The sequence below is a fragment of the Mastigoproctus giganteus genome, chromosome 3, assembly GCF_048544385.1.
Source record: "Mastigoproctus giganteus isolate SK-2022 chromosome 3, ASM4854438v1, whole genome shotgun sequence".
NCBI lineage: Eukaryota > Metazoa > Arthropoda > Arachnida > Uropygi > Thelyphonidae > Mastigoproctus > Mastigoproctus giganteus.
The window spans coordinates 248,200,134-248,213,648 of NC_143577.1; the positions used below are offsets into that span (position 1 = coordinate 248,200,134).

The 13,515-nt window shown below is 36.0% G+C and overlaps 1 protein-coding gene across 2 annotated transcripts in view; it reads right to left on the reverse strand.

Annotated features, from left to right (window-relative positions):
* Positions 1-1,480: 1,480 nt before the first annotated feature.
* Miox (Myo-inositol oxygenase) overlaps positions 1,481-13,515 on the reverse strand; it is a 30,645-nt gene continuing 18,610 nt past the window's right edge. For both annotated transcript variants that reach the window (XM_090371004.1, XM_090371003.1), the window contains 2 exons: positions 5,512-6,083; positions 1,481-1,797 (listed from right to left, as the gene is read on the reverse strand). In XM_090371004.1, coding sequence (XP_090227130.1) covers positions 1,689-1,797; positions 5,512-6,083 — 681 coding nt within the window. In that variant the 3' untranslated portion in view covers positions 1,481-1,688. The remainder of the gene's footprint in view (positions 1,798-5,511; positions 6,084-13,515) is intronic.

Here is a 13,515-nt window from a genome sequence, read left to right on the forward strand (position 1 = left end):
AATCTGGCGCTGTAAGCTGAAGGTTTGGAAACTTTGTGAAAGTGTTTCAAATGATGAAACCAGTCATATACATAATATAACTGCTGTTTGCACTCATTTCCAGTTATTGTTCTCTCCATATTTAGAGACTTTATAAAAATGCATTTAAATATATTTGCCATTTAAGTTGAGATATAAATGATTAATTTTTGAAGTGTTTAATTTGATACTAATAATCAGGGCTCAACACCGTGTGTGTGTGTGTGTGTGTGTGTGTGTGTGTGTGTGTGTGTGTGTGTGTGTGTGTGTGTGTGTGTGTGTGTGTGTGTGTGTGTGTGTGTGTGTGGCAATAAAGTTCCTGGACTGGTGTTTTTGCATCATGCTCAATGAGTTTGAAAATAAACAGAAGCAGTATGTTGCAGTTCAAACCATCCTCCAACAAATGATGGTACAAAGATTGTCCAGTAAACTGACAGGTTGCAAGTAACAACCAGTTTCATTAGTAGCATTAACATTCTGTGTGACAATTATTTAATGAAGCAACAAATGAATATCAAATTTTACTTTAAATTGGGAAAATCTGCAACAGAAATGTATGAAAATGTTAAAAACTGTTTATGGTGATGAAACAGAGTTATACCAACGTGTTTGAATGGTAAAAATTAAAGCTAATGATTATAGTAATATAATCTATAATTAAAATTCACCTTATGGCTGTTTCAATTTTAAATAAAATTCAAACAGCCATAACCTTCAGAATTTGACACATGTTTATATGAACAATTTTACTTGTTTTGTTATGTAGGATTACCCTGTTAATTTTATTGCTGTAAAACTTAAAATGATTTTTATTTACTTATATGACAATAAAGATAAAAACAAATTAAAAATAATGATTACAGTAATATATTCCTTATTTAGTTTTATGGGTACAATCCCACTCCAAACTTTCTTATTTTGGAATGAGAAATAAAAACTTGACAAAATTTTTTTTTGGCAGGTTGACATGAACCAATAAAAAGGTTCAAGGGCCAGATCTAGCCTGCAAGGTTATCCATTCCTGCTTTTGTAAAATGGGCTTCCAAATTCCTAGCATAACTCATTTCAAGATGAGTGCTTGCCAGCAAAGTTACACTAACAGTTATATAATCCATAATGTAACTTCAAAATAGTTTCATCTGTTATGCCTGAAACAAAAGAGTCGAGGATGTTATCAAAACTTGTAGATTTTTTTCTGTTTTTGGTTTTGTGCTATCAATGAAAGGTTCCCAGGTTTTTTCTTTTTTTTTTTTTTTTATTGTATAAAGAATTGAATCATAACTAGATTAATACAACCAAACGGTAATACACATGCACTCACTACACAAAGTAGCAATGGCATGAATAAAAATATCACTGGTAACACCCAGTATTAAAGAAGCACGTGTGGTAAAAAGACACATGCATAGATAAAAAAAAAAAAAAAAAAATGTTAACATTAATATTACTGTACACAGTGGCTCAGATGAACACAATCGTGATTGGTAGGATGAAACATTCAAGACTGATTAAGAATGTACTCAAGAAATAGCCCTTCTTGTAAGCGTTTCACAAAAATGGTATGAGTACATAGTTCATCTCTATATTTACATGGCCTATAGAGGCTCAAACAATTTTATACTCAGCAGTTCATTTTTTTTGCTGTTATTAATGCTTTATAGATGGTATGTTCACCATTTCACAATGCCAGGAATGTACTTGTCAATCAAGGACTGGTAGTAGGGAATCAAAGCTTCAATATCAGGAACCTCACTAGACTTTGAATACAGGTCAAATTTACTACAAAGAGATTAAAGATTATTTTAAGTGAATGTAAAAAAATATAAGAACAATTAACTATAGTTCAGAAATAAAATTTAAAAAAATGTAGAATTGTTGCACAATTTTTATGAATTTCACATAAGAGCTATGAATAATATCAAGTATAGAAAACATGAAAATATATAAAATAAAGCATGGAATAAAATAACTCATATTTGTTGCTATACATATAATTGAGAACAATTATAATGCAAATTGAATCAGATTACATATCAGGAGTGTATGTGATGTAAGCACTGATAATTCACCTTTCCTTTATTTATTAAAAATACTTCAAATTGAAAGGAATATACTATATTTTAAAAATAAATATTGATAAGTTTGCCTCTTTTAAATTTAAGGCATTATTACTCAACAGAAAACATTGTGTAAACTAACTACACTTCAGTGGAGAAGAGCATTTTGTTGCTAATCTGTGGATGAAACCACTGCTTAGGAAAAAATAATGTGTTCATTATTGGTAACAAGCAATACTTAGATACAGTAGTTTTAAGTGTCCAAAACAAGTATGAGATGCAGTCCACTAATAAACCCAATTTTTTTTTTTTCAGTGTCTGTTTTCCCAGAATATACTTCTACCATTAATCACCACTTTGACATATTGGCTAAAACCTGTACAAGCAGAAACCTTCTGCTACATGTGCTTGGTCGATAGCAAAATTTCTTGCAAAGGTCTTTTGGGAACTTTCTAAAACCATGAATTTTTCTGTGGAAAATCTGCAAATAATGACTGTTTCTGTTTCAGTCTGCAAAAGGCTACAAGGCTTGGACATCTGCTACAAGTTCAGTTTGTGGTGACTATGCACTTTTGGATGGCATGGTTTGCAAGTAGGGTCATGAATGGCATGTCTGCCATTCAAGACACACCTCACTCATCGCAAACATGATTTTTGCAAAGAATATGGCTGTAGAAAACAAAACAAATGAGGACATCTGTACAAAGACATTTTTCCCACAGAAAATCTTTCTGCATTATTCATGAAGATTTGGGTATCGCAAAGGTGTGCACAGGCATAAGAAGGGGAAAATTTTGAAATAAAGTAACTTATAAAATGATAAAATACAACTAGACATGGCTGTTGACTTTTGTGGGAAACTGACAGAACTGTCACATTCACTAAATGAAAAATTTTTAACAATCCCTTAAGCTGAGCTTAAGGGCTGTTAAAAGTATGTTGGATGAATTTTGAAGCCTGAAGAGAGACTATTCAGGTGACTGTTTCATGACATCAGAAAAGACATGAAATTGGTTATATTGTGGACTTTAAGGACATGCAGAAGTTTATTTTAAGAAAAATTTCAGTGGCATCATGTGCCTGATATTAAATAAATAAATTTTCACTTTGAAACTGGGATGATCAGAGTAGGATCACGAGGAGGAGCTTGCAAGATAGAGGATACAAGATATTTTGTGGTACATATGGACATACAGTAGTTTTTAGTAGCCATGCACTGGCATTCTCACCACTCAGCTATGGTTGCATCAAAAGTTTAACATCTAACAATATTAATTGCAGCAGTTCAATAGTGAACTGCTGCAGAGTGATCAATAATTGACTGTGCAGTAGAAAAGAAGAATCTTGAAGGTGAGATATCAAACAGTTCCTCAGCACTTCTTTGATTATGTTTGAATGTGTTTTCAGCAGGGGGTTCCAAACTGGGGAGTCAAACTCAAGGATTGGCAGTATAGTCCCATAGAATATGAATACATATCTTTAGTCTTTAAACTTAAATGTGTTTCTTTTGATAAAACCATTAATTTTAAAAACTTTGCTAACAATTTGTTATTTTATGCCAAAGTGCATAAAAACACCCATTATATAAAAAAATTAATTCCAAGTTCACAAACTTGGTGGCTTTTTTTTTTTTTTACAACTATGGAGTTTATGTATAGAATGTAAAAAAGTAGGGAATGGGTCCAGTTGTCGCTGAATTTTTAGCACATCAGCAACTTACACCATATTGTACTACTGTATAATGTTTGTTCAAGTGTGTTCACAGACCAATTTTGCATGTCATGCAGGCTGAAACCCCTAGAATAACTCATGAACAAACATTACCTCTCACCTGAGGTCAGCTAACTACAGCCTCAACTAAAGGACTTTAGATATTCCTCCAGTCATCGATGGGAATTGAATCCAGATCTTTCCCAAACAAGTGAAAAACCACTGTACTGTCACTGAGGAAAACCCAAAAGAGAAGAGAAGAATGACATTTTTAGGGAGAGATTATTAAGTTAAATTCAAATTCAAAGGAAAAATTTATCCAGAGTTGTTTCTAATCTTTAATCAATCTCATTAACAATGGAGCAGATTTTGACAGTCTGTAAAAAAGCTACATTTACACGAATATTAATAAATAGTTTGGCAGATCACTGATGAAGACATTAAACAGTAAAATCCACCAGGTTTTCCCCTGCATTCAAGGGGAGAACCCTGGGGGATCCCTTTAGAAGTAAGAATGGATATGAATGCACCTGGTTGGCAATGTTCACATAAAGAATGAAGGTACCTTCTGAGCCAGAACACAATAGGACCTTGAATTCCGTAAAGCCCAAGTTTCCAGTTCATGTGGCATCTTATCAAAGACTTTTCAGATGTCTGTGTAAACTGAGCTCACTTTCTGGAGACAGAAAATATGCTGTTGTTGGTCTATGAATGGAATGAAGTAAACAAAGAGATGCTTACTGGAAACTATATTTTGACTATACTGTTTTTATGTTGCCAATAAGCATCTCTTTGCTTACCTCATTCATCACAAGCAGCAGTGATGCTCCTTATATATGGGAATTGAAAAAGCTTGCCAAATTCAACAAGAGCCAGGCAGAAATCACAACCAACTACCTGGAAAAAAAAGCATTCACTATAACATACTAACCATAAACCTGACATCTCTTAACAAGAATAACAAATGCAAAAAACAAACTGATGAAGCCATTTTACTTCAGTAAAATAGCTTCATCCAAGTAATGCCGTGTTTCCTCTCCAGATTTATCATGTTGGCAACTGATGTACAATTTGTTATTATTAGTCAGCCAGTAACAATTATTAACTTAGTTAAGTGTAGAAAATAAGGTAAACTAATTTTTAAGCATTTTGGGGAACCTTTTATGGTGCATTTTTTGTCACATACATTAAATAGTCTAAATTTGCAAGTCTTCTCGGCTGCTTACAGAGATTAATCTTTTATAAAATGAATTAACTAAAACTTCTGTCAAACCCTTCTTTCTCTATAAAATACATAAAGTTTAACAATGTCTACTTTCACTATTTGAATTCATTTTATTCAGTAGATAATAGTAATATTCTATATTTTAATGCTTTTGGAAATTGTTTAATTTATATATAAGCCTATTACATGCAGGCAATATATAGTAAAGCAGCCTTGTTCCCCATAACTTTTACAGAGTTATTTGTGACCTGGTATCATTACTGATGTTAAGCCACATACCAATAGCCCCTGCATCTCAGAGCCCATAGTGATTGTGAAAAGAAATTACATGCGTTTCTGAATAATTTTTCCCTATTTTTATAATATTTAAAATTAAAATGTCACTTTAGAATTACATTCACAACCCTTCATCCTATCATTACCATAAAAGTGCAATAACTTTTTCATCAAAATAAATTAATAATAAACTAAGATAAATTACTCTAAAAGCAAGAGGCTTACTTGAATTCCTGAATCCATGGTAACATTGAATTATCTTTATTGTTGCACAAGAAGGAGTAATCATTTCCTGTGTGCCAAGGATAAAAGGAATGGAAGCGTATCACATAGAGTGCTTCTTCTGGCAAGGAGGTTTTATGGTTTTTCAGGACTCTATACATGTATTCATCATGACCCCAAGACATAAGAACATTTTCTAGTCCACAAGCCTCTTCATACATTCCCAATTTAGTGTTATATGCAGAATTACGATGATCAGGATTATCATCAAAAGTGGTAGCACTATAAACTATGGAACTAGCAAAGGCACACCCTAAAGGAAAAGTATCACCTACAACTGCCCACTGTGGTTCATTATACAGAGCCATAAATTTACCCAAATCATGAACCAAACCTGTCAGATGAAACCAGTCTAAATTTGGGTGAGCAGCTCTAATTCTCTCTGCAGTCTGAAAGGCATGCACTATGTTTGGTATATCAACATCTGGATCACTCTCATCAATCAAAGTGTTCAATTTCTCCAAAGCTTCCATAATAGTCATTTCGGCTTTATCAAATTTTGTCCAGTATGCTATCTAATAAACAAATAAAGCTAATCAGAATGATTTTTTAATATATATACTCCACATACATATATATAAAAACATATAAAAAACAACATAATTTTAATGTTTTATTTTAGATAAGAAAATCCAATAAAAAAGACTTCCCTACCTTAATAGTTTTACAACCAGGAGTGAACAGACAGGTGTGTTTCCTTTGTGGCTCCCAGCAATTTTAGTTTTCTCCTTTCTTTTATAGTAGTACTACTAGTAATAATTCCTCATCTCTAATGAAAGAGCAACTAAATTGTTGGACATTTCATTCTTGATACTGTGCTAGTGAGGTGTGCCAATATGATTAATGCATCATCTCGCTTTGTTAAATTTTTGGTGTTTTTAAAATTTCTTCACTACAGCTCAGCATGTATTTTGTTAAGTGTGGTATCAAATCTAAATTTTTTTTTTTTTTTGCTATTTGAATTTGTGGAAAGACATTGTTCTATAGCAATAGCAATCTTTCTGCACTAAAAAATCTTGCAAATAAACAAACTCCAAAGCAGAATGATGAAATCAAAGTTACTTCTGTTGACTTAAGCCATGAGGCATCAGTATACATACATCAATGAATGTACACTGTGCCTAACAGTGTACATTCATTGACTGTTTTGTCTATTTACTGGGAACCTGGGTTACCAGGAGATAAAAAGATGCAATTCTCACCCAAAACAGACTAACCCTTATGTTATGGGGAAAAAAAAGAAAATAAAAAGTAGATATAAAAGTTCCCCCATCACAATGGGATCTGAACCCAGCATTTTTCCACAAAGCATTGAAGAACTGCAAACATAACCACTGTATAACTATGAGAGCTCAATTCCCAAATAAATTTGCTGGCAAGGTTTCGATAATTTTACTTGTAATTAGAGTCAATGCCATTACTTTGAAACAAGGTGTGGCAATGTTTTTTTTTTTTTTTAATGAAATATCTATCTAACACACAATGTCAATTGGTGTTAGTTAGATATGTGATCAATTGTCAAGCTCTGCATTTTCCTCAGTTGAATCAACACAATACATCTGGATTTCTCTAGCAATATTAAGTTGAATTTGAATATTCAGATACACTATAGTTGAAAAATAACGGGATGCCAGCATGCTTAAAAGAACTGTTTATTGACACAATATATAATAACATGTTTGTCCACCTTCGGCCTAAATTACACTGCATCCTCAGAAATAGATTTTGATAACACAAAGGTAGTATTCTGATCCATTTGTCCTTCACCACAGCAGTCAGTTCTGCTAATGATTGCCAGCATGCTGGCCTGACCAGAAGCTAACAGTGTGATTCATAACAAAGGTGAAGTCAAGGCCAGCCAGCACTCTGCTCGTTATTTCGTTATTTGGTTTTTTTTTTTTTTTTTAGGAGCATTAGCAACTAAAGCCATATTGCTCCGGGGATATGCGGTGGTCATTCCCTGACCTTTCCGCATCCTCCGTATTTGGTGGTCACGGGCTCGAACCCCGGTCTAATCAAGAAGCGTGTGCTACACACTGCCGCTCCTGCCCACCTGGCTACGGAGGCACCCCTAAGAAAGTGTTGATCGATTCTTCTCATTAACTAATCCTAATCTTCACATCTGTAAATTCTGGCATCATGCCCAGTATTCTCTCTTCAATGCATGCTTCAATGCTCTCTTCGGCGCCTCCGTAGCCAGGTGGGAAGGAGCAGCAGTGCGTAGCACACGCTTCTTGAGTAGACCGGGGTTCGAGCCCGTCACCACCAAATACGGAGGATGCAGAAAGGTCAGGAATGACCACCGCATATTCACGGAGCAATATGGCCTTAGTTGCTAATGCTCCTAATAACAAATAACAACAACAAAATGCTCTCTTCATTTATGACAATCAAAAACAGAAGCAGTCGAAACACAACAGAAGCAGTCAAAAACATAAGTAGTCCATGACAGGAATGAAAGTGATCCAAGGAACCACTTTGATTCTTGTCATGTTACCATCCCATAATCCAAAATGATCTTACTTTTGATCCCAACATGTAGTATTTTTAAGCTGTTTAAGAATTATGTATTGAAAAAATACTGTTATCAGCTATCTGATAAAAATAGATGTATAAAAAATATGTCTATTTTAGAAACGGATGTTACAGAAACATTTGTCACTAGAATTGATAAAATGTATAGAGCATATTGATTGCCCTTAATAGTTTGAATCTTTCAGTTCAGGCCTCAAGTTAGTTGCCAATGAGTGGGGACGGCATACTTGAAAAACTAAAGATCTTTCTGGAACAGGCATTATGCAGTAAACTCTCACATGATGAGGTGAATAGCTGAACCAATCATACTACAGTATGATTCTTTGAGATGTTATCTCTGTCAAGTTCCTTCAACCAAGAAGATTTGTTCCGTGAAATAAGATAGCACTGAAACTAAACTAAGAGTAATCTACTGTATACCTTTGTCAAAAGTTCTGCTAATCTTTGACTGTGGTCATTATTTTTGCAAGATAATAACCACAGTGGTCCTGAAACTAAGAAACCTGGTAGGTCAACCCCAAGCTGCTAAACTGGCCTGTAAAATGCCAATTGTCAAGTCAGATTTCATTCACCATGGCAACCGTGTTTGTTCAGCCCTGTTTTAGTCATTGTGCAATCAAAAAAAAGTAGTTATAATTTAATTTAACACAGGTGTTAAAACTGTCCACCGACACTTGCTTTATTTTACCATTGCACTGTATCTCCTATTAGTTATTTGAGTTCTAGTTATTAGCAAGGACACATGATGCAAGAAAGCAAGTTTATATAGCATCACCCAAAAAAAAAAACAATTATTTCACCCATCCCCTCGCTCCAAATGTTTGTCAAGTTCTACCTTGAATCTATTTAAGCTATCAACTTCTACAGCGACAGATGGAAGTTTGTTCCAGCAATCAACCACCTGCTGGCTAAAGGCAAACTTCCGCACATCTATCCTACAACTGTCTTTCCTAAATTTGAATTTATGCCCTCTCAGGTGATTATTGTGAGCAAGAGGAAGAATCCCATCAGCATTGAGCATGCTCAAATCATTCAAGGCTTTATACACCTCAATCAGATCACCTCGCAGGTGCCTAGTCTCCAGACACTGTAATTTGCAAAACTTAAGCCTTTCTTCGTAAGAGAAACCCTTTGTTCTGTTCACTAATCTTGTTGCCCTTCTCTGTGCTCGTTCCAACAGCTCTACATCCTTCTTAAAATGAGGCCTCCAGACCTGTATACAGTACTCAAGGTGGGGCCTGACCACTGCCTTATACAAGGGAATAATCACCTCCTTATCCCTGCTAGAAAAATTCCTGTATATCACTGACAAGACACCATGAGCTACTCTTGCAGCCCGTCTGCACTCCTCAGAAAACTTCATATCTGCCTGCACAATTACTCCCAGGTCTTTTTCATTCTCTACCACTGTCAGTGTGGTACCACAGAGTTGATACGTTACTCTGGGATTACTGCTTCCCATATGTAGTACTTTACATTTGTCAATGTTAAACTTCACTTCATTTGCCACCTCTCAGCCCAACTTTTATAGATCCTGTTGCAGCAGTGTACTGTCATTAGTGTCATTAACAATCCTGCCAACCTTCGTATTGTCTGCAATGGACCCAACACTGAACCCTGAGGAACTCCACTAATAATATTAGTCCATGAAGAGCAGTATCCATTGTTTACCACTCTCTGTCGTCTCCCACTCAACCATCCCTTTATCCATAGCAGCAATTTGCCTCCAATGCCACACTGCTCCAATTTGTGCAGCAGTCTTCCATGTGCAACAGTATCAAAGGCCTTTCTAAGATACAAATATATGATATCAAAGTTATTCTTTGCATCCAGTTCCTTTGTAACTACATCATAGTATCTAATCAAATTTGTCAGACAAGACTTCCCCTTAACAAACCCATGCTGTGTCCGAGCTATAACTGACGTCTTGTCTAGATGATCCCGCAATGCTTCTTTAACCAATGCTTCCATTAATTTCCCTGGAACAGAAGTTAACCTAACAGGTGTGTAATTACCTGTGACTCCCTTTGATCCTCCTTTGTCGATTGGGGTCACATTTGCACATCTCCAGTCCATGGGTACCTCCCTAGGGTCCAGGGAAGCTCTCATAATAATGGCTGAGGGTTTGCTTACTTCCTTTGCCACCTCCTTTAATATAATTGGATAGGTTCCATCCACCCCAGGTGCCTTTCTTATGTTTATCTTCAACAATTTCTCCTCCACTTTATTCTCAGTTATTACAAGATTATGTAGCTTACTGCCAGAGTTGAATACACCTCTGGCATTCCCCTCCCTGAATAACTCCTCATGTGTGAATGTAAATGCAAAATATTCATTTAGTTTGTTAGCTACCTGAGCAGGATCATCAACAGTTGAACCATCGATACCAAGTGGACCAATCTGATTCATCCCCTTCCTTCTAGAGTTTACATAAATAAAGAACTCTTTGCTGTTTTTCTTTGCATCCTTTGCTAAAGATTTCTCGTAATCTGCCTTTGCCTGTCTAACCTCCTTTGTATCTTGGTTACAGACCAGCTTATATCTATCATAGGCTTCTGTGTCACATGTTAATTTATATGTATCCCATGCATTTTTCTTCTCTGTCACATGTCTAATTAGTTCATCTGACATTCATTTATGCCTAAACCTTGAACAATATTTCTTTGTTGGTATGAAAAGCCTAGTAGCTTCCAAGATTAATTCTTTGAATGCTTCCCATTTTGAATTTGCTGCTGGTAACAACATCAGTTGGGTCCCACCGTATAGAATTTAAATACTGTCTCAGACCACCGTAGTCACCTTTACGAAAGCAAAAACCCTTCCCTTTACCCTTGATGGTAGTTACCTCTTTGAGTAAATCCCACTTCAGCACACTGTGATCACTGCCACCTAGTGGTTCCTTTTTCTGCAGATTCTTGATGTGTGAAGGATCACTACTGATAATCAGATCAAGAGTATTACTCCATCTAGTTGCCTCCCGAACATGCTGCTGTAGAAAACAATCATCCAATAAATCCACAAAAGGCTTGCTAGTGTGTGAGTGACCAACCCACAAATTCCAGTCAATCTCTGGGAAATTAAAATCCCCCATTATAAGACACTCTGATTTACTGGCCCACTCTATTTCTCTGCACAACTGCTCATTATACTCATCAGATTCATTTCCCTTATAACACACCTACTCTCGTTTTTCCTTTCCCAGTGCTTATGTCACATCAAACAGACTCAACATTGCACTGCCCACCAACATAAATTTGATGCACTTCTTTAGATTTTATGTGTTTCTTAACTAACAGCATAACCCCTCCTCCCTTTCTGTACTGTCTATCCTTTCTGTACACATTGTACTCCCCAAATTCCAGTTCTGCACTGCCATGTCTCTGATATACCAACAATATCTGCCTTTGATGTCTTGACTAGCACTTTAAGCTCATCGCATTTATTAACTATACTCCTAGCATTGGTGTACATGCAAGTGTACATGCACCTGTTTCTACTCTTAGTTACCCTAATTATTACCTTAATACCAGCCCATGTATTTACTTGTTCCACTATGACTCCCAGCAGTCCTGAAAATCCCCACTGCCTTGCTTTCCAGGCTGCTGCTCAATTGCATTTCAATAGAAGTAGTACAAGAATCACTTTTACCTCTGCTAACGGCTACTGTTAATCTATTAGTCTGTGTATCCTCCCAAGCTAGCAGTTTTCTGACCCACCTAACTCTGGCTCGATAGCATCAGCAAATATTCTTGCACCATTTCTATTTAAGTGTATCCCATCCCTGTAGAAGCAGTCTCTCCTGTTAACAAGCACAGACCAGGCTGAGGAAAATTCTACCCTTTGAGCCTTGTACAATCTCTCCAGGGCCGAATTGATCAACAAGGCTCTCATCATATACTCCCTCCTATCGTGTCTGGGCAGAATTGCAGATACTTTCAAATTCGACCCTAACTCATGGCTTTTTTCAGCATGTACTTGTACTTGTTAAGTAATTCCGCCAGTCTCCTACTCTTAATATCATTAGTGCCAACGCGTACAACAATATCACCCTTTGTGCCCTTAAAAGATGATATCTGCTCTACAACGTCATCAACCTTTGCCCCTGGCAGATATACTCTGGTCCTGTTCCATCTATCCTTTTTTGCACAATATTTTCCCCGTTTCTCTGACAATAGAGTTACCTTCAACAAGTAGTTCCTTCGGAACCAGCGCATTCTGCCTTGGGGTTTTCCGCTGTGTTGCTTGATGTTCAAGTGCGCGCTGTGGCTTTGATGTGGGCAGCTTAGAGCTTGATGGGCCCCTCAATTTAAATCCTTCGAGGGCATCCACCCTGTCCTTCAAGCTCTCATATAAGCCCATAACAATGCTGAGTTGGCACCTGATTTCCTCGCACTCTTTACATTGCGCACACACAAAGACATTCCTTTGGCAATATCATGTCCCGTTCCTGATTGCTCCACAAACATCAAACAAGTGCATTTCAATAGACTGTGATTCAGAGGACAACTGCTCTCCTTAGTTCTCTCCTGGGCCACAGACTTCCATTAGTTTGAGCCTTTTGCTTTGCTGCTATGGTCTGAGTCATGATTTCTATTCAAGTTCAATAAAATTCCAATACAAAATATAACCCTAAACTTATATCCCAATGCAGTTATAACACTATATATATATATATGTGTATTTCGGTATTGAATGTTATCTCTGAGTTACGTTATATGACTTTCTTATCCCCTGTCAACTTATGTATTAATTTATGATGTTACGTTTGTAAAAACTAGGTCGCTATATTTATTTAGTTAAAGTACAATTCAACTGACAATGAAATTTAATAAGATTAATAAATTTTACTGATTAATTGATATTATTATATTCGCTATCTAGTTTTCCGTTAAACCTTACACTATCTAGTTTCCCGTTAGACCTTACGCTATCTAGTTCGGTACACACCTTGTATCATATAACAATGGTGGCAAGTCACAAACAGTTAATATACGGACATGAGGTATTATTTACTTTCCAAATCGCACTATCTAAATTCAAAATAAACCACGGAGCTTGACTAGGTCTATAAGCTACTTACAGAAAATAATTTAATCTAACAATTATGTCAATAAAGTGGCTAAGTATAATTAAAACCTCTGCTTTCGCGGGAGCTGCAAAACCTGTTCAACATGTGGATTTGATACCCTTACCGATACTAAGTAATAACCTACAAAATCTCTTATCTAAATTCAAATTAAACTAAAGTATTGTTACTAGGAATATAAAGCAACTCTAACAAATAAATTAATATGCCAATTTAAGTCAATAAAAAAGCAAAACTTCTATTTTCTGGAGCCCATAAAACTTTGCCTGTTCGCGTGTACTCTTGCACCCACTCTCTATTCTTCCCAGTTTACTTGCTGATTAAAA